This window comes from Aquila chrysaetos, chromosome 24 (genome assembly GCF_900496995.4).
Source record: "Aquila chrysaetos chrysaetos chromosome 24, bAquChr1.4, whole genome shotgun sequence".
Lineage (NCBI taxonomy): Eukaryota > Metazoa > Chordata > Aves > Accipitriformes > Accipitridae > Aquila > Aquila chrysaetos.
Genome location: NC_044027.1, coordinates 9,370,613 through 9,396,985, shown reverse-complemented (window position 1 = coordinate 9,396,985; position 26,373 = coordinate 9,370,613). Strand labels below are relative to the sequence as shown.

The window sequence follows — 26,373 nt, the reverse complement described above, 5'->3', positions numbered from 1 at the left end:
GTCTACCATCTCTTTAGAAATAAAGGGATGCAGGTTAAGCAGCTCTATACTAATTAGCCATTTGATTTTGAATAAGCAGAACTTTTAGATGAAGAGGCTGGGGTAAGTGGTACCATTGTGTTTCATTTCCTCAAAAGCTGTTCCTATAAAGAACAAACAAGGACTGAAACTACACCAGAGAAGAAGTTACTTTAAAGCAACGACAAGGACTACCCTCATATGAAACAGTTGATTATTACAATACTGAAAAAAAAACCACCTATGTGATGACAGAGAAGCCACCATTCAGCACTAGAATTTTTCTTCTTGAAATGTCCAGGAAACGCATTCTTCCAGTAAGTTTTAAATGGCAGATGCTCTCCCATCTAAGGGCAGAAGGTTTAATGCTGCAGGCAAGTAGGTTATTCCTACACGATACGTTATTTGCAGTTTTTCTGCTTTAAGCCTATTTAAGCTCACCCTACTCCTGGTATCATGGGGCAAGTGAATAATTCAAACTATGAAGCAGAATGCACAAAGGACACCACCACTGTCAGTGGACCTGCAGCATTTCACATGAGACGCTTAAAAAAAACCAAACATATTTGCTAAAAAGAGAGAGGATTAGTTTACAAGACTTGTTAAACAGAAGCTCCTTGAAGAGGGTGAGGAGTGAGCAGAGCTGAAGTTACAACTGCTGAGGAATCTTCAAGTGGCAACAAGTTACACAAGGTAAGAAAAACTGACCGTGCTACACACTAAAATGGTATCAAGAAAAGTTGCAAACTGCTGAACGAGCTTGAAGCCGCCATCCCTGTCTAAGCACCCCCAACCCGGCGTTTTCAGGACCTCCCACTCACACCCTTATTTAAGCAAAAACCCCCGATTTCTCTCGCCCGTCCCCTCCATCACAAGCCCCGAGCGGCCGCTCCCGCTCCTTCTGGAAGGGCTCACGGAGAACACCCAGCCCGGGTCTGCAGGCAGGCGGGCGGGCTCAGGCCCTGGAACCCCCCCGCCCTCCCCCGTAAGCTGCCACAGGCCTGCCCGCCCCCCGCCCCGCCGGCACACTGAGGGGCCCGCACCGACAACCAGCCCCTTCCCGGGGGCGCCGGGCTCCCCCTCCGCCCCCACCGTAAGCGGCACAGACCCGGGGCTAAATCCAGTCACGGGAGGACAGCTCCCCGCAGGCCGCGGGCCCGCCCGCCGCTCACCGGGCCGGCCAGGAGCGAGGCCCAGCCCCGGGCTGCGCAGGGCGGGCGGAGGGGGGGGACGGCAGCCCCGTCCGCGCGGACCCGACCCTCACCGCAAAGGGGTTTCACCGGGGCCGCTGCCCCACGGCCCGCCCGGGCCGCCGTCCCGTCACGGCGGCGGGGAAGGGAAGGGAAGGGTGGCCCGGCTGCGCCCCGCCGGCCGCTCACCCGCTGGCAGGGGACAGGAAGTCCGCGTCGTCCTCCTCCGCCGCCGCCGCCCCGAACATGGTCGCGGACCCGCCGCCGTCCCGCGATGTCGTAAACGCGTTGCCCGGCAGCGGAGCGCTTTCCGGCCGCGGCAGGACGGGACCGGCGCGGGGAGGGGAAGGGGGAGGAGGAAGGAGGAAAGAGGACCGGAAGCCGTGCGGGGGCGGGACTTAGCAGGCGCGTCGGAGGGGCGGGGCTTATCGGGTGAGGAGGGGAGGGGCTTATCGGCCGGGGAGGGGCGGGGCTTATAGCGCGGGGCAAGGGGGGAAGGAGGAGCGTTTTCGTGGCGGTCGCCTGGTGAGTCACGTGTCGGGGCGAGGGTGGCCTCGCGCCCCCCGCCCGCCTCCTGAGGGGGCTCGCGGTCGCCCCCCCCCCCCCCGGCGCCCTTGGCGGGGCGCTGGGCGCTTGGGGCCCTTGGGCCGGGCGTGAGGCGGTAGCGGCGGCCTGTCAGCGGCGGGGGCACCGCGCGGGTGCCTGAGGGGGGCAGGCAGCCCCGGGCCGGCCCGCGGCCTCGGCGGGGCCTTTCGGGGGCCTGGGGGGGGCCTGCTGAGCTGGCCGACGTAGCTGAGGTGTGGAGGGAGTCCGGCGGCCGTACGGAGAGCGGCGCCCGCAGCGGGTCCCCGGCTCCCCGGGACGTAGGGGGAGGCTCCCGGTGGAGTTGCCGCCCTGGCTTGGCGGGCGGAAGAGTGTTTGTTCCCAAGGTGACAGCTGGGCGCCCTGAGTCGTCGTGTGCCGTCCTTGCTGCTGCGAGCGCGTGCTGCCGTTCTGCCCCAAACCCGAGGGGAGCCGAAACCCCTCCGGGGCTCGGTGACCGGCCTGTCTCCGGGGGATGGTTTCGTTGCGCTGCTTATGCGGCTTGGTACCGACCCTGCAAACCTGTGGTACGGTCTCGGTACGGGAAGGTTAGGGACACATGGGTGCTTGTTGTGCTCCAGATTTGGTTCTCACGCTTCTGAGTTACCGAAGGGCGACAACCGCTCTGTAGTGTGCTTTCTTCTTAGCATCAGAATAGTTTCTTGGTTTTAAAAACAGCTGAGCTGGCCCTCGTTAAGCAATTTTCCACCTTTGCCTTGTAGCTTGAGAAATATGCTTCTTGGGGGTTTTTTTTTTCCCTCTTGAAAAGCTGGCATCTCTAGGTGCTTTGTGAGACCCATAGCTTTGTCTTTAAATTCAGTGCTTCAGAACCGGATGATGTTGAAATGCAGCAAAACTGAATGCAGGGGAGAGCAAAATGGCAATAAGGGTTGAATAATTTCCTGGCTTTGGATGTTTCCTGGCACTGTTTGGAAATTTGTAATAATAGTTACTTTTAGGATGTTTGAGTCTGAGCACGAAGTTGCCAGGTCTGTTGTAGCACTGCGTTTGTAGTAATTTGGGAGTTTTATTGCAATGAGAATCCAGCATGATTGGGATATCGGTGATTTCACTTCTAAAGGGAAAAGACTAGGGGGAGCGTTAAGTAGCTTTTTTATTGCAGAATGTGTGATTATCTTAGAATGAAACCTGCAAAGGATCAAAAGCCTCGTTTCTGATAAAAAAAATAAACCCAATGCACACACATGATAGTTATGCAATAATTTGATGTAAATTCCTAGTGGGAGCAGATTGTTCCTATCTTGATACGGCAGGTGGACATGAACTTCAAATAGGAGATGTGGTTCCTGCGTGCCTTAGGTGAAGAGATAGTGTGTTGCTTTACCTCCTTCCATATTTCTATCATGTAGGCGGTCAAGATTGGTCTTCACCACTTAAAACAATCTGTGTGGTTAAGTCGTAGTGTCGCACTTGAATTTAGTTTTTTTTTAGGTACAGGTAATGTTATGTCTGTACCCAACTTTTCCTTTTTCTTTTTTAGTACAAAGTTTAACTTGGAAGGAAAAACTTAACAGTTCTGGTGCAATCAAGGATTCCCGTCCTGTGAACAACCTTTTAGCTGAGAATCCGATGTGCTTTCCCACACTGGGATTCAGCACTGGCAAGTCTTAATGTCAGTGAAGTGGGTTGGTAGCTGGTAGGAATACGTACTGCAGCCCTACAGCAAGCATCACATCTAAGTCCTGTCTTAGCCACTTGTCGTTTTTTTTTTCATTTGAGCTTAGTTCATAGCCCTCTTCTGCAATTGAGTTTGCAGTGGGCTTGTGGCTCCACGCGAGTTCCCAGTCATGGACCAATTTTTCCTCTTGGTGCTCAAATTCCAAGCTTAGAATGCTTAATAGTATGGCATTTTGTGCAAAGGTGGATTAAACTCTCTTCACAAGTATTTATTAAATTTACTTTTAATCTGTTTGATCTTAACTTGCCTCTGCTTGAGCCGGAGGTAAATAAAGCTTTTGCAGTATTTTTCATGAGTAACAATATGTGATCTTATAGGGTAAGTTAGTGTTCAATTTAATGGTCCAAATTCATGTAATTTATGATGTAATACTTCCTGAGGCTTTCATCAAGCTTTGGATTATGCATTGCTTTTTTCCCATCCTTCATTAAAAAGGGGGCACTGGAAATAATGTGTAAATACTGCTATTTAAATGCATGTTGGCTTCATAACTGTGGATGTGTTGGTGAAGCTGACTGTAACTGCCCTGCTGCACAATACAAAATTAAAGAATTAAAGTGATGCTTTTTGCTGTGAACACAAAAATTTTTGCAGTAAGCAGGCTTTTTCTTCTTCCACTCCTCCCCCTTCCCTGAAAAAAAATAAAAGGATTGAAAAGAATAAAACTAGCAGGAGTTGCCGGCTCTGACACAACTTTGTATTGAGAAATTTTGTATGGCTGTTTTCTACTGAGATTTTGCTGCTTGTTGGAAGTTACAGGGAATTATTTTAATTTCATACCAGATTTCTAATCTAGAGCAGTTTTTTTTAGCTAGGCTGAGAATTAGAAGAATTTCTGCCAGTAGAGAGGAGGAATTAAATAAGCTTTCCATGTCACATTTGCATGTTTGCTTTTTTGTTTTAAAGGTATAGTCTCTGCCACTGACTCTGACTTGCAGTGGTGCAAGGACAAGAAGATTTGTCCTTTTGGTTTTTGTTTTTTTTTTTTTTTTTCCTTTTTAGAAAAGAGGTTTGGGAGGATTCCTCTCTCTCTTAGCCCTTTACAGTGTAGCTTCAAGTTTTGGAATAGTGAGACATTCTACCCCTGAACAAAAGCTTAATGCCTGAGAAGGGAAGGTGCTGAGAATACTAATCTTTAATGGTCTTCTGGTACAAATAGATGAGACGATCTACCGTATTCACACAATGAGTTTTGAGTCAGGGCCCTAAGGAGCTTCCTTTCAGCTGTCTTGTTTTCCAATCAGACATGAGGTCAGAGAGAAGACAGAACTTTTTGTCTTTGAACTAAAATGTAGTATTTTCTCCTTTCCTTTTTTGTTTCTGTATTTGCTATAAAGACCTCTCTACCCAACAGGAAAATTTCATGCCTCTGCAGACCTGTCTTCTCCACGCTTGGCTGAAGGTCACCCTGAAAGTTAGCAGTAATCTGCATCAGAATTTTGTGAAGTTGAGTTGAAGCAGACTGCCAGCGTGAACTTCTCCAAAAGTCTGCCAGGAAATCATTGGGAATCTTGGCAATTTTTTCTTAGGGAAGGCTGAAAAAGACTTAATATAGTTTATGTTGCTTTTCTCTGGGAAATCCAATCTTAGTTAATCTACTCCATTGCCTTTTGTTTCAATCTAATTTTCTGGAAATGTTCCCAATCAAGTCCTAGGGGACCTGAGACCAGTGATTTTTTTCATTGACTTTTTTTTCAGCTGGAAGCTGGAATCTAATGCAGAGAATAATAGGACTAGTTATTGTAAACAAATTAAACTCCTATTTTGCTGCACTACAAATTAACTTTCTAAAGCCCTTCATTTGTCAGTCCTGGCATTAGATTTTTCTGGTTTAGAAGCCAATCTAGAAGTGGGAAGCTGTGATGAAATACCTCCTTTTTGTCCTTCCTTCTCTGTTTCTACGATCTTTAATGTCATCTTCCCAACGTAGGTTCACAATGTCTTTTCTTCCCTCTGTCTCACCAGTTCATATCTGCAAGGGTCCTGCTGATTTCCATTTGCACTTGAACAACTGTGACTGCTAGCTATAACAATTGCTTGTGTGGAAAATATTTTTAAATTTTCTTTTTGCTCTTTCAGTCTGCACATACTTAATATTAGAAGATCCCACAGTCATCGTTGTACCACATATGTGAATGTCATTTATAATCTGTTTAAAAAGTTGTACATTGTCGTGGTTTAACCCCAGCCAGCAACTAAGCACCACGCAGCTGCTTGCTTACTTCCCCTTGCCCCCGAGTGGGATGGGCTAGAGAATTGGAAGAAAAAAAGTAAAACTCTTGGGTTGAGATAAGAACAGTTTAATAGAACAGAAAGGAAGAAACTAGTAATGATAATAATAACAATAATGAAGTGACAATAATAATAATAATAAAAGGATTGGAATACACAAAACAAGTGATGCACAATGTAATTGCTCACAACCCGCTGACCAATGCCCAGTTAGTTCCTAAGCAGTGATCCCCCCAGCCACACTTCCCCCAGTTTATATACTGGGCATAACATCACATGGTATGGAGTATCCCTTGGGTCAGTTTGGGTCACCTGTCCTGGCTGTGTCCCCCCAACTTCTGCCCCTCCAGCCTTCTTGCTGGCTGGGCATGAGAAGCTGAGAAATCCTTGACTTGGTATAAACACTACTTAGCAACAACTGAAAACATCAGTGTGTTATCAACATTCTTCTCCTACTAAATCCAAAACATAACACTATACCAGCTACTAGAAAGAAAATTAACTCTATCTCAGCCAAAACCAGGACATACATGCATATAATCTGTTCACTCTAATGTTTATCTAAATTAATATAGGAGATCATGGTAGCTCTGCGTCATGGGCCAAAATGTTGTAAGTGATTGAGCATCTTCTATTCTCACCGGGTGCTTGGCACATCCTGGTATCAAGCCTGAGAAGCTGGGAGAAAACTAGAAGAATACAGCTGTTCTGCCATGAAACTAACAGTGAGTGCACCAAGTTCTCTCTTGAGACTTCGTGAGAGCTACTTCACTTTAACAAAGCCTTCTTTTCCCACATGTGCTCATTAGTTATCAAGGATTCAAATCTCCTTCCTCTGATGAAGGTACATGAGCTTGGAATATGAGCTTTGTGGTATATTTATCTGATCTTTTGACTAACCTGGATAAGAGAAATCCTGACAGTCTTGGCTTTTTTTCTTTTTTAAACACTTAATGCATCTCTTCTTGGGGGAAGGAGTGTGTCTTGTAAATACACTTTCAGGCTTTTTTTTACCTTAGAGACAATTTGATTGGACTTGGATCTGTAGGATTAAAAAGTACTTTCAGGGCACCTCTAAGATGCAGTGCACTTCCTGAGCTTACAAACTAATGCTTGTTAGCCAACCGGCTAGCCTGCTGCTTTGTGAGCTTGGAAGAGCAGCTATTGGAAAGGTATACGGTGTCAGCCTCCTGACAGAGATGGTCATCCCTGTGATCCAACCTGCTCCTTGTCTGATTTCTTTCAAATGGTGAAGGTACTCTGTATGGGAAAATCGGAGCAGGTCTGTGCTGTCCTGGTATGAGCTGAGTGCCTGGCCTCAGTGCGCTGTGCAGCTCAGCAGCTCCTGGCAGAGTTCCTCCATATTGTGTCCAGATGGAGGCTGCACTGAGAGCCAGGGATCCGATCAGTCAGTTGCCACCTCGGTTAACTTTTCCTGATCTGAAAGGAGCTGTACTAAAGAGACTTGACAACGTATTGTCACAGCTTGACTGCATTTTCAAGCTTGCATCCTTTCCTTGGGAAAGAAAACCACTAACAAACGTGGAGCACACTCAAAGCCAGTGCTCCCAGCAGGCAGACAATCCCAGTTCATTCTCCTTCAGCCCTTGGGAAGTGACCACAGCGGCTGCTGTCAGCATAGCACTCCGTGGGAGGGCTGCGAGATACCATGCATGTTTCCAATATGGTAAGTCAACCCTCGTACATCAAAGTGATAAGGGAAGTAGAAGCGCAAGCATCTGAGGAACACAACCAGCCTTGGAATACTGTGGAAGTAAAATGCAACCCACAGTGTTGGTCTAGTTTTCTCAGTTGCCTTTTGTATAGTTCCCTTGTTTGTCTGAGCGCCTGGTGTAATGGATTTGACAAGAGACTGAGTCATGACTTCTGGGTTGTCTGCCATGATAGTTTTATACAAATCAAGTTACTATTGGCTTTGGTGGCCTTCATTAACTTGGGATAAGACATTATCTCACAAGGATGTACTGAACCTGAATGTTTAAAGTGGTGTCAGGTGAGACTGAAGTAGGCTGGAGGAGTATGTTACAAGTAGTGTCAAAGTGAAGCCTAAACAATTTGAAGGAAAGATAGTTGGCAGTTTTACAGCTGCCCTTGTGTTCCTGCTACAGGTTTGGTTGTACTTGTAAAGCCATTTTTGTGCTACTCTGTTCATGCAAGACATAAACAGAGTAGTGTCTATAGGATATCCTGCTATACGGATAGTAAAGCCTAATATACTTTATTCTGATGTTTTGCTTCTTTGGTTAGACATAGTAGTTTAAAAAACTTTTTGCCAGCAGCATGACTTTCCTTAATTTGCTGAATTCCTTAAGTAAAACCCTCCAGTACATCACGATTGTAGGATTGTGTGCTCTGCTTGCCAGTTGATCCCTTTTTGTATAACTCTTGCTTTTGATCTTGCTTGAAGTCACTGCCCCTAGAATAAGGACACTTGTGTTGCAGAGCACAGTACAGCTATACTTCTTTGTATATAAAAAGCTATACTTTTCCTCCTTTGTCACATTTTTTTCTTCCATAGCAATTGCTGATGCCAGCTTTCCCATCAAAGTGGTCAGGGAGCCAGCTGCCCTGACAGGATTTGTCTTGTACACATATCATAAATTGTGCAGAAATTCTTGACGATATCTGCCTTGTTATTTTTTATCGCTTCCCCCAAGCTCCTAAAAACTGGCCTGTAGCTTTGAGAACATCGCGTATTTCTTCATTATGGGGTAGATACTAAAAGGAACTAAGCTTGCTTTGTTACATGTCCAAAAGCAAGCCGAACGCTAATTCCTCTGACAGAGAAATTAATGTTTGAAACATGTTCTGTGTAGTGTGTTTGAAAGTAATCTCTGCAACACATTTAATCTGGTCAGGGAGTTCTAAAATCTCTGCATTTTTGCAAAGATCTCATGAGGAAAACTCAGGAGTTACTTTCGCTGTTACGTGGATCTTTATGTGAGCATCCCAGTCCTTGGTCTGGTCCTAACACGATTGGCTTATGCCTTCAGTGGGCTGCATAGTCCGAGCAGTAAATGTTTATATTGGGTCATATGAAATCTTTGGCTATAACAATAGGGATTGTCAATATTTTGTGAGGGATGGTTTCACCTGGAGTAGAATGTAGCAGAAATCTCTGCTGCTTCAGCCCTTACCCCTGTTTTGCACAGCTTGGAGAAGCTGCATATAAATATTTCCCACTGACCATATTGCAAGTAACGGGTCTGGTTTGAAATAGGCTGCAGGTCAGGCAATAAATAGGCTTAAAGTGGAGTAAAAGTGATCATAGCTAAATCCGAGCAGTAGTTAATGATTAGCCTTTGATATAGATAATGATAGGTGTTCTGCTTGTCAGCATTATCTGAAAGTTTAGAAACTTTGATCTGTCTCAGACTTGTTGCCTGTTTGCAGAAGACTGCTTTCCTGGAGTCAGTAGATGGAAAACCTGTCTCTGGAATAGTAAGTACTCAGCTTTTTTTTAGCTCTGAATCATTTCTGCTTTGGATTAGCAGCTCTGTGGCAGTCCAAGGGTTTGAAAGCTAGATGAAAAAGGCAGTGTTCGAAGCTTTTTCCCAGAGTGGTTTATAGTCACTCATAACTAAAATAAAAAATCTGTTGATCACTATTTGTTCTAGCTTTCCATGCCCTAGAGGTAATCCTGTCAGAAGAGTGTCATGAGGCCAAGGCTTTTCCAGAGACAAGTTCCTTCCCAGAGAATGGCTTGATTTGATTGCCCTTTCCCTCTTGTTGATATCTCAGGAGATCATCTACTTTGCTGAGTTGACAAAGACTGAAGGTGGGATTGTATTTTTGCATTTCCAAAAGTGAAAATGTAGAGGTCCTCTGTTCTATGGACTAGGACTATGAATTTGTTCTCTGAACTCTTAGAAGTATTCGTGTTACTACCTGGAAGCTATTTATATGTCACATGTTCCATCCTCTTGCTGTTATCTGAGATCAGGGAGCAAGAGTAGGAAAGTGCCTCTGGTGATGTGTATTTTGGTCTTAACCATCTGTCGAAACAGAGATCGGCTTCCTGGGCTTAATTAAAAACACAAGGGAATGGATTTTGCTGATGACCTGTGTTCTACCTTGCATTTTGTTCAAACAGCTTTGGGCTTCTCAAAACAACAGGTGTTTTGAACAATTGAAGCACAAAAGAATTTGATTCTTGGCTGTGGTAGAACAAGCTTTTGTTTTCAGGGAGAGTCATAGATGGTGAGGCAAAATGAAATGAATACACATTCATTTCCCTTCTGCAAGCAGGGAAAGCATAAGTATTTTTCTAAAAGTCAGTCTTGCAAACCATTAAGTCTTTAGTGAAAAGCCTACATTTAAAAGGTGACCCTGACATGCTGGAGTAGGAATTGGAAGTCCCAGCGTATTCCTGTAGGAGCTGACATCAACAACGCATGGCTATTGCAGCAATGCCTGGCACAGGCTGGAACGTGACACCTCCAGGGAAGGTGAATGGTTGAGTGGCCACCTTAAAATGCTGCATCTGCACATGGACAGCATCTAAGGAGTAATTGTAGACCAACTACTACTTAAATATGAAAAGAAAGGAGTGACATGCGCTCCTGGGATTGTTATTCAAGGAAGTTTTCACATGTGGTAGAAGCTAATGCACAATGAAGGTGTTTCTCTGTGATGAGTGTGTGGCAGTACTGGACAGGGAAAAATGTATATTAATTGGTTAAACCAATAGGTCTCGTATCATATGTGTGGAATGGATTCCTAAAACTTAATTAACAAGGAGTTCTGGAGGGTGGTTTTCTTCTTGTCCAGATCCTCAAAACATACCTGAAATCCAGTTCAGAACTTGTACAAATGTTGGCTTTTCTGGGCTAAGTCTGGTTATGATGTTGAAAAACAGCCAGAGGGGAAAAAGGAACTTATTTTCCGCATGTGCAGGTTTGTGTAAATGCCTAGGTTGTTATCAGCTGATCCATTAACTTAAAACTATCTTTGTTATCACTGCACTGCAGTGCCTCAGGCACTGCCTGAGTTCACTAGAGGGAAGATTTCTCTACCAAAGGATTCACAGGATGTTGAAGTAGAAGAGCTTTTTAGTTCAAGTACAGGATCTGTAACTGGGTCGAGAAATGATAGCCTTGCTCTCCAGAGCACAGAGCAGCTCCTTGCCATATCTGCAAAAACTGATAAATCCTTGATATGTACAAGTTATCAAGCTACATGTGCAGTCGTCATGCTGAGGGGGTAATAGGGTGCTGACTGGGCCACCTGCTCCAGCTGAGGCTGCTTGAGCAGAGAAGTTGGACTAGATGATGTCGGGAGGTCTCCTCAACCACAGAAGTTCTGTGACTGAAAATCTTAACTGAAAGTCCTCCTGCAGTGACATGTGGAACAAGGGCAAGTAGGGTAAGATCTGGGAATCTTCTACTGAGTCTTCTGAATCATCTGTGTTCATGGACTTTAGGCTCCCTTTTACGAGGCCTGTAATAAACCGATGCCATCCATTTTATTACCCTTTTATCATTAGTTTTATCTACATGAGACAAAGGTATTTATGATGTTTCTAGATAGCATCTGTAATCTTGCACCTGTATTAAAGGCCAGGTAATGCACTTTTAGGACACAGTGAGTCACATTGCATTTTTGCAGCTGAGGAAACTTTTGCTTGCTTACTTGGGCATGCACTTGCTGACTCCTGGTTTCATATTGTGTCTCTTGAGATTATTTTACAGTCTTACTGGGCCTGAGGCTAGAAGGCACCATTTTAAATAAATCTGGTCAGAGCTGTTTATACTGTTTAGCCTGGTATGTGTCCTTCCCACTTCAGCAAACCATGTAGTAATGGTTTATCAGGTATTAACTTGCAAGTAGTACCTTGTTTCACATCCTGACATATCCAGCATTCCTTATAGCTTGAATGCTTCTGTATGTGGCCTGTGAAGGGTCACAAACAACACTACAACTCCTTACCCTCTGGACAGAGACACCCTTTTTCTGTGAGACAGACTGGCTCCTTTTCATATATACCAATGGTGCAGGTGGTGTGAACCTGCAGGAATGTGGATGATGAATTACTGAGCATGATGGCGAATCTTGTGCACAGAAGGGTTGTTTTTTTTTTCCACTTTAAGATTTAAGCTTTCCCTTCAATTAAAAAAAGTCTGTTGTAGGTAGAAGAATGCATGCTAGAAGCTGTTCTTGATTAGGGCATATAAAATAGGAAGATAAATTTTTTACTAGGCCTGGGTTTTCTAAGGAAGCAGAAGTCATCTAGGATACAGTTCCAAATATTAATTTTTTTTTAGATTAAAAAGCTTTTGAAGAGTATCGCAAGGCTCAGGACTCTGTCCCACTTGTTCCTTAGCATACGGTGAGGTAGCAGGATGTTTCCTGCTCTCTGGCCATATGGGTCACATCTCCCTCGTTGCCTTTCCTGTGCTTGGTTGTGTAACGTCTCTGCAGAAACTGCCACAGAGGATAAGGAAGTATCTATTTATTCAAGAAGCTATGTAATCTTGGAAAATATGGGTCACGTGGAACTTCTTTTCTCTCCTCTCTTCCCTGCTGCTGTCCCGTTTCTCTCCACTGGTAAGCAGGAGGGCTAGGCAGCTTTCTTCAGCTGACAAGTGAGCGCTACGCGGTTTTTAGCGAGAGGGTCCTCTGGTGATTTCTGACCGAATGTTGTGCATGGTAAGCAGACTGCACTCAGCTATTCTGGCATCCCAACAAGGCCTGTTAAGCCACTGGGATTTAAGCCATTCTGCATTATCTCTGCTTAAACACAGCATGGTCTCGGGGGGAAGGGGCAGCCTTCAGGTTTCTCCTCCCTTGGATGCTAGATACTGGGTATTTTGTGACATGGGTACATATTGCTGTATTACTGTTTCATACCCTTAATGATTTGAGGAAGAGAGATGAAGCTATGATAAAGTGGCCTGCCAGACTGCGGTCCTGGGGTAATTGCTTCAGAAGTCTTTGACGTGCACAGGGAGTGCTGAAGAGGTTCTTCTGTGGAAGCCTCCTGGGAATTGCCTTTGATGGAAACTTGTTAGTACTAGCTCTGAATTCACGCTGGCATTGGCTATAAGGAATTTTGGTGTCTGACATGCTTTTGTAGGAGCCCTTTAGCCTGGATGTTTTATAAAGAAATTGTAATATAGCATCCTCTGTCAGTTTTGGCATCTCTAATGCCATGTTTTTCACTCCAGATGAGTGCTTGAGTCAGCTTTTTTATGGCATCTTCTCTGCTTTGGGAGCTATGGGACTGGCATTCGCTCCTCAGGTCTTGCGTGTTTTGAGGTGCCTTAATTCTGCTGCTCTCCAGAAACGTCTGTGCTCTTGGGTGTCAGAAAAGGGGGTTGACTGCCTTATTCAGCTAGACAGAAAGGAGAACAATAAACAGTGCAGAGCAAATATAGCATCCAAAAGGCTAGTGGTGGAAAAAATAGAGAAATGAAAACAGGGAGGGGGGGAAATACTGCATATGTACAGAATGAAGAAATCGTGCTTGTGATGGGCTTGAGCATGGCAAGTCACTCCTCCTGAATGCAGAAGTCACAGGCCTGCTGCAGAACTGATCTGCTCTGGCTTTGGCACCTGATATGACACTTGCCTGTCCTTGTTTTCTGTGCTCAGCGAGAAGAGCTGGCTGGAGATGGGTGCTATTCTGTTGGAGCTGGAGCAGTAATGTGAAAAAAAGGGGAAAGTTTTGTGACACTCAGAGATGAACTGGCAAACTTTGAACTATTGAAGAGAACCTAATTGCCTTTTAATTGGTACCACCTTTGCCACCATTTGAGTTCACTGTTGGCTGATGTAGCATCTCACCTTTCTGAATACTGACTATAATGTTTATTGGCGTTTGTTAGCAGTAAAAAAACCAGCTTGCAGTTGACATGTCTGTTCCTGGCCTTCTGCTTCTGGTCAGTGGGTGGGTGGCTCTGGGCCAGGTGAGCTGTGCTTTGTTCCCTGAACTGCACTTTTGATTTGCTCAGCTTATAATAGTCTCTCTGGCTAGGGTTGTCAAAGATGGCCTTCTCTCTTCAGATCCTTTGAAACTGTCCCACTGGGGACTTCAGGTTAATTTGGGCTCACTTGGGTTGAAAGTACTCATGTTTTATCAGGATGGTAGCAGGGTATTGCTGGTATAGTAGAATACTTCAGTTCACGTAATTTCTGATGTGTTTCTCCAAAACTTGTTTGCTGTGTCCTGCCTGACTGTCCTTTGTGTGGATAAGAGCCATGCACTCACAGTTCACCGACTGTCCTCAGCCTCATGACAGCTTTCAGCATCTGTCCCTCACCCAAAAATAACTCCCTTGAGCCGTGCTTCTGTGACAGATGTGTGCTCAGCAATGTCTGCAAAACAGATGAGCAGTAGGCTGCATTTTGCAAGTCTGTACCCTGTGGTGTTCACAGGAGCTGCCACATCCAATTCCGGTGTCATTCCTAGTATCATGCCCTTCCTACTGTTTTGTATTTGTCAGGGCAAGGACTGTGTTGTATTTGCAACAGCACGAAAATGATCTAGTCAGAGGTACCCACTGCTGTATTCTGAGCCCAAAAGCCTATTGCACACTTTCAAAAACATTTTCACTTTTAGCACTGTATAGGGGATGGTAAGAAGCAGCTTGTGCTGCTGTGCTGAAGAGATGGTGTTATTGTCTCATGCCCTGCCAAGAGTGGGGCAGCCTGGAGAGCATGTGTAGGTGGTGACCTCAAGATTTGGCCCAACAGTTGGAGGCATGGATTGGTCTCTAAGATTCCAGTTCTTCTTTCAAAGGAAAAATTAATGTTCACTAGTCTGTGTGGGAATGTGTCCAGGATTCCCTTGTAGATGAGGGGAGTTTCTACCGATTCCTGTGCTGATGTAGTCTCCCCTGCATTGCTGACCTAGAATTTGTGAGAAAAAGAGACAAACCAAGGAGAGATGGCATTAGTTCTGTCACCTCATGCTAAAGGTCGATGTGGTCATTGTGGAAGTAATCTTACCTGCTCTACTGAGGCAAGGATTGAGAGGTTGCCAGCAGAAGCGGAGGAGTCGGGATGGGATGGAGTAGAATAGAATAGAATAGTTGGAAGGGACCTATAACAATCATCTAGTCTAACTGCCAGGTTGTAGCCTGATGGAGTTTGCGACCCTTTGTGAGAGAGTAGAGGCTCACTCTTGGATCTCAATGCAAAGCTTTATGTGTGTTCCAGGTGCTTGAACCTGGGCTGTGTCAGACTTCTCCAGCAGAAATGAGGTTATAGCCAGGAAAACATTGGCAAGGACTCCTCAGTTTTGCCATGTTTCTCAGGAGTATTGTTCATTTATTTCTTTTCCATCTCCTGTAGTTTCAGTATGGCTGAGCAAAAACCTTGTCCGGAGAGGAATCTGTTTGTCGCTCAGCCTACCTAACTCACCATTATTTTTTCTGTCTGTACACATCTCTTGCCACCATTTCTCAGCCTCTCCTCCAGTGTTATCAGTCTTACAGTCTTAGGTTTTCTGCTCTGCAAGCTTGTTTTCTGCTGCCTTTCACTTCATTGGGCCTGTTAGTAATGACATGGGCTGGCATGATGCTCCGCTTCATGAAGTTCAGTGCATTGTCCTGTAAAGAACAGTCTGTCCTTAGTTATTTTTTTTTCTCTTGTTCAAAGATTCAGAGATTTCCTGAGGAGTCTGCAGAAGCTGGAAGATTAGGAGTGGCCGTCCCCTTCTAGGGAAGCAGATCAAGCAGGGTGTCTAACAGAAGGTGACCAGACAAGTTCGCTATGAAAATAAACTCCATCAAAGGGCTGTGATTGTAGCCATGCTGAGAGGAAGAGCTCTGGCCCCTCCTCTAGTAATGGAGATTGTGCTAAGTGAATGTCACCAGCTTTGCCTTAGTTGCATAGCTGAGTCTTGCTTTGGTTCAAAGCAAAGGACAGGACCTTACGAGTTGAACCAATGCTGATACTTTTATCAACTTCTTTTAATCTTCATTTTAATTAAAAGTTGATTAATGTATATAACTGTGCTGACCTGCCAAATCATGTTGTGCAACTCCAGGAAGCCTGTGTGAGCCAGCATCTCAACTGGAATCTGTAGTCTGAAATTGGACCACTTTTTTTTTTTTTTTTTTTTTTGCTACGTCCACAAGTGCTATGCAATAGTTACATATGGAGGGTGCAACCTGTCTCTTGGGGACAGAGCAGCCCTATAAGGACAGGGACAAACGTGCATTGGTACAAGTGTGGAATGTGGGAACGAAACACAAGGATTTGGTAAGAATAAAAGAAGCAAACGGTGGCAACCAGGAGCTCTGAAGAATGGAGGTTTGCAGCTCGCATAAGTGTGAGAAAACAGCAAAATGACTCCACTTGGCAGGGCGCTCTTGTGATCTTTGCAAAGACCTGCAGACCCCCCGTGAGTTCCCCCAGGCACTGAGGAAGGGGCATGTACTTGCAGACTGTAATTATTGGCCCCAACTGTGTGATCTGGCTGTGCTACAGAGAACCTGAACTGAACTCTGGCTTAATCCTTCACCCCTAAACCTCCCTGCGTGGGTGGCATGAGGCTTTGCTCCACTCTCTCCCCATATCCTGCCTCTACGGTTTGTCAGGGTTGCCTTAAGAAAGGGTCTATCTCAGCGTGGGCAAATACTGTCAGTTGTGGGCATGGGTCATGAACAATGGAGTGTTTTTGATATGCCGTGTTCTCTGCTGTCACCTTCAGCATCCACAACTGTGCTTAAAGGCTCCAGCCGGGGATCCTTGATGGGGGTGATGACAGAGGATCAGTTCTCCTGTGTGGCTTACTCCTCTCATGAAAAACTAACAGCCCTGTAGGTTATTTTTAAAAGCCCATTCTTCTGCTTGTAATGTGCATGATAGTTGCCGAAGAGCTGGTCTCTACATGCTACCAGCTTGGCTGCGTCTCCTTCTAACCTCCCTGCTGACTGCTTCCACCTCTGCATGTCGCAGTCTGCCCAGACACCGTCCCCTTTCGAAGCTGAACACAAGATGTTGTCCGTAGCCCTGCTCAGCCCTTTTTTTGCCCATCATTCTCCACTCCCTGCTCTCTACCCTCTGGCATTTCAAGCTGGACATCCTCCAGAGTACCTGTCTTCTTCATTCAAAAGCTTCTGAAACCCATCTGTATAAATAGCTCAGCTGTATCCCTTCTGCTTACAGGTGGAGAGGGAGACTGTGCCCTCTGTCATACAGTGTGTTTTTCTGCTTGACTCCACTGATCTGGCTTGAACCGATTTGCAAGCTTCTCTGGTCATGGACAAAACCCAGGAAATACAAACTAATGCGGCCTGACAACCTAACCCTCAAAATGTATCAGAACTCCTCTCCTGAGCTGCTTCCTTCTCTTTCTTGCTCTTTATCTGAACCCCTTCTAGTGTGTCGAGCTTTTAGGAAGCCTTAAACTTCCGGTAAAGGCTTTTGGTTGGGACTCTAAGGTAGTGACGCAGTACCAGGCCAAGCCACACAGTTTTGCTGTGACCTTGCAAACATGCCTTAAATTCTTAATATAGCACTAAAAGCTCCCTATTCAGGAGTTGTGCAAGGGAAAAACAGAGGTGTGCAATTATGAGGTGTGCTGGGCACAGCACAGTCCCTCCTTGTGTGTCTGAGTTCCAGCCTGGTGTTGCTGAAGTTGTTTGGGAGAGCTCTGAGGGGAATTTTGGCATTGGAGAACGACAGTGTATATCTTGTAAAACACATTATATTACCTTACTGAAGAATGATCTATTTGTTCCCAATATCTTTAAAGTGTGTCTGTATAGCTTGACCCAGGAGGGCTCTGGCTGCTGTTGCTGGATACTCCTGCAGCGTGAACAGGTAGAATTGGTCTGTCCCTCTGCTGTGCCTTTAAGCAGCTCTGGAGCTAAGGCTAGGATCCTGGAGGAGTTACAGCAAATCCACCCATTTGGAAAGGAAGCAGTTAAAATTGTCAAGTTTGCCAGGAAATTGAATAAACTAGAAGCAGTGCTTAAGCCTCATGATGACTAGCTCAGACCATTCAGTGGAGACCACAGTTAGAGGCAGTGAACAGTGCTGTAGTGTCTGCAGACTCCCTGCTTCCCCTCCCACCTCCATTTACAGCACTTTAAAAAAAAAAAAAAAAAAAAAAAAAAGGATTGGGCTTGAGACCACAAGCTCAGAGCCTGTGAAGCTCAAATAGTCTGCCAGCTGGACGGCTGTAAGTAGAGCACTGATAACTTTTGGTGGTTGCCTTTTCCATTACTCATGTGTTTTATATGTAGCATTCCTTTGTGTCATGCAGGACTGAGATGTATGTGATGTGCAAGCAAGAGATCTTTGCCTTTCCAACTTGCTATTTTTAATCTTTTCCCCTTGGATTTCTCTCAGGAGCTTTCATTTTAATTCTTAGTAAATCTTACCAGGTCTTTTTCACTTCTTCAGGAGAAAAGAGGGACTGCCTGACCCTGTTCTTGCTGCCAAAAGCATTGGTGGAAGGACCTTAGGTAAGAATCACTCCAGCTGTGCTGAGACACAAGTCTGGAGGCTTCTGTGCAGCAGCCAGCCCTTTCGGCATGGCTGGCGTGCTTGCTGCCACTGTGTGCTGGGCCACTGCAGCAAGCACTGCCTCTGTTGAACAAGTAACTAGTGTAAAGGAGACTGAAGAGGTGTTTTTTTAAGGCTCCGGTCCTTTTGGGCAGAGGCAGTGGAATTAGTTTTATTTCTTGCTTTTTCAGAGCTGGCATGGGAAAGATGAGGCACTGTTTTGAAGGGAAGAGTTTGCTGCTCTAATGGGCATTGATTTAAGGCTCCATTGCTAATCCTGTTAGACTTCTGATTTGGAAAGGGGCATCATTCCTTTTGAATGTGGCTTTAAGGAACCTCTGTTTGCACACTGTGTGTCAGACTGAGCTGATTTGTAAAATACTTTCTGGGAGCTTGGCAGATCCTTCCCATAGTCTGTCCTGTTTCTGCATGTCCCGTGTTTCTGCATGAAAAGGTGTATCTCCCTTGGGTGTCTGGAAGGCTGTTTGCCACAGGAAAAACTCTGGAGTGGCAGGATTCTGGATTAACAGGGCAAAAGCAATAGATTGGGAAACTGTGGTGGAGGTTAGGTATAATGGCAGTCATCTCATGGCTGAGACCTGCTTGAGAAGACTGCTTTGTGTTTGGCATCTCAGCAGGTCCAGCTCGTTTACCTGTTGTTTCTGTTGTGCACTGGCATAAGATACCTCTCTTTCCTCCCCTTCTCTGTGCCCTAGACTTGTGAACATGGCTTCCTTGTATGTGTGAGATGAGGCAGCACTGGTTAAATGTTGGTGGAGGGTGAAAGTAAGTCCTAATGCTAAACTTGAGCTAACAGTTTGTTGTTGTCAGATCCTGCTCCTGGCTGCACATCTCCCTGAACCAGCTTGGTTTGCTGAGCTGCTGAGGTGGCATTGCAGCGGCGGGATAGAAACCTCTATCTGAACAGAGCCTACCTATGTGCTGAGGTCAGTCCTGCTCCAAGTTGATGGCTTAAAGTAAGAGAAGTGCTGTGTGTAGCTCTGAGTCTTGCTGTTTTCCTTAAGAATTTGAGGTGTCATGAAATGGAGGCTATGGCTCCTCTGACCTGGGGTGACAGCACTGAGAGGGAAAGAAACAAGCCCTGGAGAGAATTTCCTCATTCCTCTCTCCTGTCCCACCCTGTTTGTTTTCTTATGTGGTAGGCTACTGCAGGGTACAAAAAATTCCTTGTGTGCGTGCATCCCTGGTAACAGTGCAGCATTGGGGCAGGTGCACCATGAAGTCTGTGCCCTTCAGGTGTGCAAATGCTTTGAAATATCTGAGCCTGCTGCAGCCACAGTCTGTTCCAGATTCCCTATCCAGGGCGCGCTCAGTAATACACTCCAATGCCTCTCTTTCTGTGCAAACATGTGGAGCAGGCAGCAGTCAAGAGATCAAGTCACCCGTTCAGACAAAAATACCTGCTGCTGAACTGCTGGGTTTGTACAAGACTAAACATATTTAAAGAATTTGCGATAATAGAAACTTATGTGTTGGACTTTTTCCTCCAGGTATGGAGTTAGCCTTTTTAAAAACAGCACCCTTCTTTTCGTGATACATACAGCTCCATATCAGTCAGCTTTCAGCTTGTTTCTTAAGAGTCTGCACAAGCAAACCAGAGACTTGCAGTGTGAAAAATTAGACAGCCATTAACCTGTTACTGCTGCTGCCCTAGATACTGTTTTTTACCCCAAGGCACACATAGAGACCTCCTAAGTTGTAACTCAGAGACTGATTGTACTGGGGTGTTCCACTGGAAGTGATTTATTTTTAAACAGAAATTTATCCACGTGTTGGTTACCTTTAGTAACACAAAAGACAGCTGAAGTGCCTCAGTTTAGGTTATTTCCTCTTGTGCTCCTTAATATCCCATCCTTTTCAGGATCTCTTAAAATGTCTTTCAGTGTTGGGTAACTGCAGTAGGGGGTTGGGTTTGACACTGGAGTGCTAGTATAGCAGGGTGGGAAGGAGCTACACAAGTGAGCATCAAGCATGCTCTTTGTAACCTATACCAAGACCCTGCCCATCCACATGCAGCCTCTTGTGAATACTTGACCTTGTTGTTTGTTAATACACTGTAAATATCTAGAGAACACATCCCCTGTTTCTCCTTTTCTGAAGACCAGTGATGGTAAATTAGTGAGAAGTTGGACACAACCCCACCACAAAGGCAGTTTCTAATCTGTAAACAGCCAGGTCTTCTGTGGAGCGTATTGGAACCTGCAGGGTTTGGCAGGAGCATGAAATCCTAAAATGAATAAGTAATCAAATTGAACAGTAGTCACTAGCGAGAATATTGCATCCAAAGCAAAAGCAATGTATCAGTCAACTGAAAGAAGAGGAAGGAGATGAGATTTTGGCTGGGGACAGGGGAGGTTCTTACGTTGCTTCTTTCCTCTTGCAGCACACTTATCTTTGATCCTGTAGTGTAAAGCACTTTGGCTGTTCTTCTTCCCTCCCTGCTGCAAAAGGCAATTTGAAGTTTGTGTGTCTTGGCAGAGGATTCCTTTCCCAAGTGTTTGTGTTTTGGGACTTCAGTTCTAGCACTTAAACATTTCATGTCTGGAACAGTATAATCTTCAAAGCTACGCTATATGAAAATCACACCATTTGTTCTGCAGGTATCCTTTGGTAATGCTTTTCTGTGTCAGGTGAGCTGCTTCTTGCATTAGTGTCTCTCTTTTTTTCCTCCCCCGAACATTTTTCTGAGCTGTTTTTCTAGTCTTAATATTCACGCACAAATTGGGGGCGGAGTGGGCTAAAAAATATTAGCAGAAATATGGACAGGGAATACATTCTGGTTTTAGCTAGTGTCATTAGATTATATCACAGGTTAACTTTCCAGGGGAATTATTGTGAAGTTGTCTAATGCAATAAATTCATCTGCACAGAGATGCAGAAAATACCTGAGCTGTGTATTGCTGGTGTAGCTTATACCAGCTGACTGGGGTGCATACAGGTGCTTACTTACATTATTTAATTTCAGTGTTCGTGGGGTGTATTAATTCTTTCTCTTGAGTTCTTCCCCAGCACTGCTGACTTAAGTTTCCTTATCTTCCCCAAATCTTTAACTTCTCTCCTTGCTCTTTTTAATTTAACTCCAAAGGCTTTTGAGATCACCCCCTGTCACTGATGCTCTGCAAGGCTGCACTGGCAGTCGTGTTCTGGTCCACCAGTGATTCCTGCACAGCTGTGTCATAAGGTCACTGTCACAGACTGAACCAGCTCCACCACCAACTGGTTGCCATTTGGGGTTTTGTTTGCTAGTGCTGTTTTCAGTTTAGAAAGCTCTTCTAGAGTTTCATTTCCCCTTTCCAATCTAAATATATTCTTACCTAACTGTTCAAACACCATATTGTCTTTTAGCTTAAAAAGCTCTTTTTTCCCAGTTGTAAACACTCCTGATGATTTGTCTGGAAGGAAGTATGTCTCATCTTTTTTTTTTTTTTTTAAACTTTAATTTGAGAAAGTATCTGTACTTTGTTTTTTATTTCACTTGGTTTTACTTGAGTGCCGGACTAGACTGGGAGGGTACACAACATTCCAGAGAGTGTCTAGTGCAGCAGTGTCGGTACTTACCTATCTTTAGTGGTATCTCACCTGGACTATACTAGGGTTGCCTTTGCCTGGCTCTGTCATGCTGACAGATGCTGTCATTTCAGGACTGACTGGTATTCCCAGGTTGTTTTCTCTCCTGTTGCTGTTTCCACCTGGTGACTTTTCATTTCACGCCAGAAATTGTCCCTGATTCCATGCCAAGTTGTGCTAGGGTGCAGAGTGCAGAAGCCATGTCCACATTTAACCACAAGGTGTATTTTTATTTTTAATGTAGTGTGTCCAGACATACCTGATTTGCAGTAACCAGATTAGGGATTTGGACTGGCAGCCTTTTGAGTGTTTCTCTCATTGTGTGTAATGTGATTAGAGGGTAGATGTGACAATGTAAAGCTCATGGAAATGAAACTGGATTGCCCGTGGCTATTGCAGACCTTTGCCTGGTGATAGGTCTTGTACCACCTAACGTAATTTCTTTGTTAAACATGTTCCCAATAAAATGCATAACTGTCAATTAAGAGAAATATTGTAATCTGATCCTTTAGTATATGCAATTTAAAATGGGGCTTGCCTCTTGCATGACTGCAATTGAGAAGAGATGGGTTTTTTCCTCTTACAGATAAGAAATGTTCCTTTATGCTGAGCACTTGTCCCCATGTGCTACCTCAATCAGATTAGGCTGCCTTTCTGGCAAGAATGTTTAGGATGGTACAGCAATACAATGATGTAAAGCTCAGAGGGACACACCTCCTTTAAACTGTCCTGCTGGCTTTGCTGTGTGTTCTCTGTAGTCAGAGTGCAGAACCATGAGGATGCTCCACAAGTTTATCCAAAGGCAGTAGTTCTCAGTGGCTTAGAGTATTTTCTCTTGCAATAGCAGTAGAGAAACCATATTCTGTTTAGAAAAGTGCTTTGTTTTGTTTTGTTTTTCAGGGTCCCACTTTTCTACGTGCCTTTTGAATATCTCTGTTGTAAAGATGTCTCACAATCACCACATGAACAGCTCCATGTTGCCAACCATGCATCCTCCTGAACATCACCACTCAACAGCAGCCCCAGGACATAGTCATGTATCTGACATGATGATGGTAAGTGGAAAAGTAATAATTTCTTAAAAAGAGACTTTTTCCTTGTCTGTGGTTCAGAGTAGCTTGTCATCTTAAAGACTATGCTCTTGAGAATCAGAAATTAAACTTAGCTTTGGAAGACATGAATCAATCCAGTTAAAACACAGACCCCATTGTGGCTCTTCTGGAATGAAGGAGTGGCATGAGGTGATATGCAACACGAAATGTATTTCGGAGCTGGAGATCCTTTGGCAAAATGGTCTTTTCTTGCAAAAACCTTTCTAGCAGCCAGCCTGGTGTCTGCTCTCTAGCCAGCTAAAGGCAGGAGTGCAAAGTAAGCATTTTCCTGCAAGAAGCGGAGATAGATGGAGTTCTCCAGGCTGCTAGTGTTAGCAAAAGCCTTAACCGGCATTGAGGGGATCGCACTCTAGTACGATGGATTGTGCTGACCTTCAGGTGATCATTCTGTGTGCCCTTTTCCTCCCGAACTTTTAAGTATGCGCTTGGTTTGGGGAGCAAAGTGGTACCAGGGCTCTTTGCCACGTTGGTGTTAAGGCGGTGTTGGTCCTGAATCCTGCTGCTCTAGCTAACTGTGATTTAAACAAGTTCAGACTTGCACATGCTGGCATCACTGAAGCTTTGCGGAGATTCTGGCCAGAGTTTCCATGGAGATGACCGTAGGATCTGTGTTTGTGTGTAGCCATTTCTAGGGACTTTTTCAGCTTTTTCTCCCTTTTTAAAATACTTTTGGAGTGAGTTTCAGATTATTAAAACATGACTTTTCATGGATAAACTTTGAAAGGAGAGGAGAGAGCATGCATTTCCATTTCAAATGAGAATATACTCAGGAGCGTATTTTGCAAGCCTTCAGTTAAACTTTGCCTGCCAGCCATGTACCCCGAAGAAGGAATCAAGAATCACTGCTTCTACTTATATTGCAAACAGTATCATAGCAGAAGAGGGGACTAGAACAGCCTTCCCCTTTGTGAATGTGGCCCAGTACAAAGCCCAGTTGTGAAGCTCTTCACGTAGTCTAACAGCTAAGTATTGGCATTCTCTGATCTGTTACTTTCTGTCTAAATGCCGTTTCTTTCTGAAGGTCAAGTGCTCTTATCTTCAATGGATAGTTACAGGACCCTGCCTTAACCTGCGACTGAAAACTGTGATTAATTGCACAAGATTTTGAATTAACATTGCACATAAAACCATCAGGGAAGGAAGTAAATGGGTACAGCATCTTAGATAATAGACTGAACGCATTTTAATGTATGCATATTTCCATTCCTCACTTGCACCAAGTAACAGGCTCTACTTCAGCTGTAGTTTATGGAACTAGGCTGTAATGCTCTTTGGTTTGTGTGGTTTTTGTTTTAAATGTAAAAATGTTAAATTCATTAAAGAAATGGAACTACTCTCTAAAAGATGTTTTATAGTAATTTTTGCTCTTGGGGTAATGAATGTCTGCTGATTCTTAAGGATGCTAAAATTAATCATAATTCTGATCTTCAGCAAATAACCTTAATTAAGCAATGAGGGGAGTTCAAAGAGGAGTTCCTCTAGCTTCACTTTACATGTGAAAACATTGTATGCAGCTGTGGTCAAGACATGCTAAACTGCAGTGTATTTACCTCGGTGGGAAGATTATATGAACTCCAGCTGGCTGGGGGATCATTGATGTCTCCCTTTTCCACATCATTGACTATGCAGGTTCAGGAGCCCTTATTTCCACCCAGGGGAAGCTGTGGTCCTGCTTTATGTATAATACTCCTTGTTGTACCTGTATTTAGGTCTCTATTTCCCATAGGATATTAGGAGGTTCTGTAGGGAGACAATAGTCTGCTGGCACGATGCAGGATGGGACCAGAGGATTCACTATAGGGGCCCTTATCCATATGAGCCCACAGGAGATCAAGGTGGGGAAAAGAAAGTGCCCTGTACCCCAGCCCATGAGTAGTCATGAGGAGGCAAGGATGAGCTCCAGAGACATCCCCAATCCCTGACTACTTCTGATGCTGAGGAGAAAAGGAGCTCCAAAAGCAAGGAGAAGGCACTTTTCTGTAGCAGGTACTGTAAAGGACAGTGCTTTCTCCCCAGGGGCACTGCCCAAAAGAACTGTCCACTAGAATTGGAACCTGGAGCATCTTTAGCCATGTCTCACTTGTGTGTGTTACACTAGATTTACAGAAGAGTTTCTTCGAGTCTATCTGGTGACCAACTGAAATGATCTAGGTTCTTGTCATAATACAAAAACCTTTTGCTAAATCTTGTTGTGAGCTCCAGCTCAGGATGAGCTATTCAGGCTCATTTTGATGTTCTTTACGTTTTGTGCAGGCAATGACTTTCCACTTCAGCTATGAGAACGTTCCATTGCTGTTTTCTGGACTTACAATCAATACTCCTGGAGGTTAGTAAAACTGTTGTCCACTCCAAACAAAAAGTTTGCAGTTGATTAATGTTTCAGGATTACCTTGCTATTTATGCCAAAAATATGCAGGCACACTGTGTTGCATCTGTTTTAAATGGCGTCTGTGGGGTGAAAGAAAAAGGGAGATCTTTGTATCGTTCAAAAATTTGACTGGTCTTATTAGCAAGTGTGATTGCTGGTTTCACTTCATGGGTGAAATTCCAATTAGTGTGTGGGTGAACTTCACGTTTACCATCTGTACATGCGTGCACACAGTGCCCAGCCATAGACTGCAGTGTGACATGCTTGTTGAATTACACAATGCATCTTCTGACATGTTTTGAAGCAAATGTCTTTTGTTGCACAGATAAAATAATGTTTCCTCTTTTGTCAGAAATGGCTGGTGCTTTTGTGGCTGTCTTCTTCCTGGCCATGTTTTATGAAGGCCTTAAGATTGCCCGAGAGTGTCTGCTCCGTAAATCCCAAGTCAGCATTCGCTACAATTCCATGCCAGTGCCAGGTCCCAATGGCACTATCTTGATGGAGACGCACAAAACTGTTGGGTAAGAATTTCACTTCATTGTAAGACAAGTTTCTTCAGCAGCTGACAAAGGCGAAAACTGTGACAGAAAAAACTTTATGCAGCCAGTATTACTGTCTGCAAAGTATGTTGACTCCAGCTGGGACACTGCTTGATGCTGGAGGATGCTGCTTGAGTCACTTGGCCACCCTTTAGGATGGGGGAGCACAAGTCTTATGAGGAGTGGCTGAGAGAACTGGGTTTGTTTAGCCTGGAGAAAAGGAGGCTGAGGGGAGACCTTATCGCTCTCTACCTGAAAGGAGGTTGTAGCGAGGTGGGGCTCAGTCTCTTCTATCAAGTAACTAGTGATAGGTCAAGAGGAAATGGCCTCAAGTTGCACTAGCAGAGGTTTAGATTGGATATTAGGAAAAATTTCTTTACTGAAAGGGTTGTCAGGCATTGGAACAGGCTGCCCAGGGAAGTGGTGGTGTCACCATCCCTGGAGGTATTAAAAAACATGTAGACAAGGCACTTCAGGACATGGTTTAGTGGGCATGGTGGTGTTGGGTTGACGGTTGGACTCGATGATCTTAAAGGTCTTTTCCAACCTAAACAATTCTATGATT

General features: G+C 44.7%; 2 protein-coding genes across 13 annotated transcripts in view; one reads left to right on the top strand and one right to left on the bottom strand.

Moving 5' to 3' along the window:
• The window catches only part of FKBP15 (FKBP prolyl isomerase family member 15), a 28,408-nt gene extending 26,823 nt beyond the window's left edge, over positions 1 to 1,585 (bottom strand). For 3 of the 8 annotated variants that reach the window (XM_030000272.1, XM_030000275.1, XM_030000274.1), the window contains exon 1: positions 1,398 to 1,585. In XM_030000272.1, the coding sequence (XP_029856132.1) occupies positions 1,398 to 1,456 (59 nt within the window). In that variant the 5' untranslated portion in view covers positions 1,457 to 1,585. The other 5 variants (XM_030000273.2, XM_030000276.1, XM_030000281.1 and 2 more) reach the window with 2 other exon arrangements.
• Positions 1,586 to 1,675: 90 nt separating this feature from the next.
• The window catches only part of SLC31A1 (solute carrier family 31 member 1), a 29,138-nt gene continuing 4,440 nt past the window's right edge, over positions 1,676 to 26,373 (top strand). Inside the window, exons 1-5 of one of the 5 annotated variants that reach the window (XM_030000866.1) lie at positions 1,676 to 1,733; positions 18,100 to 18,161; positions 22,690 to 22,846; positions 25,154 to 25,227; positions 25,622 to 25,790. In XM_030000866.1, coding sequence (XP_029856726.1) covers positions 22,734 to 22,846; positions 25,154 to 25,227; positions 25,622 to 25,790 — 356 coding nt within the window. In that variant the 5' untranslated portion in view covers positions 1,676 to 1,733; positions 18,100 to 18,161; positions 22,690 to 22,733. Of the gene's footprint in view, positions 1,734 to 1,967; positions 2,339 to 15,491; positions 16,509 to 18,099; positions 18,162 to 22,689; positions 22,847 to 25,153; positions 25,228 to 25,621; positions 25,791 to 26,373 lie in introns of those variants that run through there. The other 4 variants (XM_030000863.2, XM_030000864.2, XM_030000861.2 and 1 more) reach the window with 4 other exon arrangements.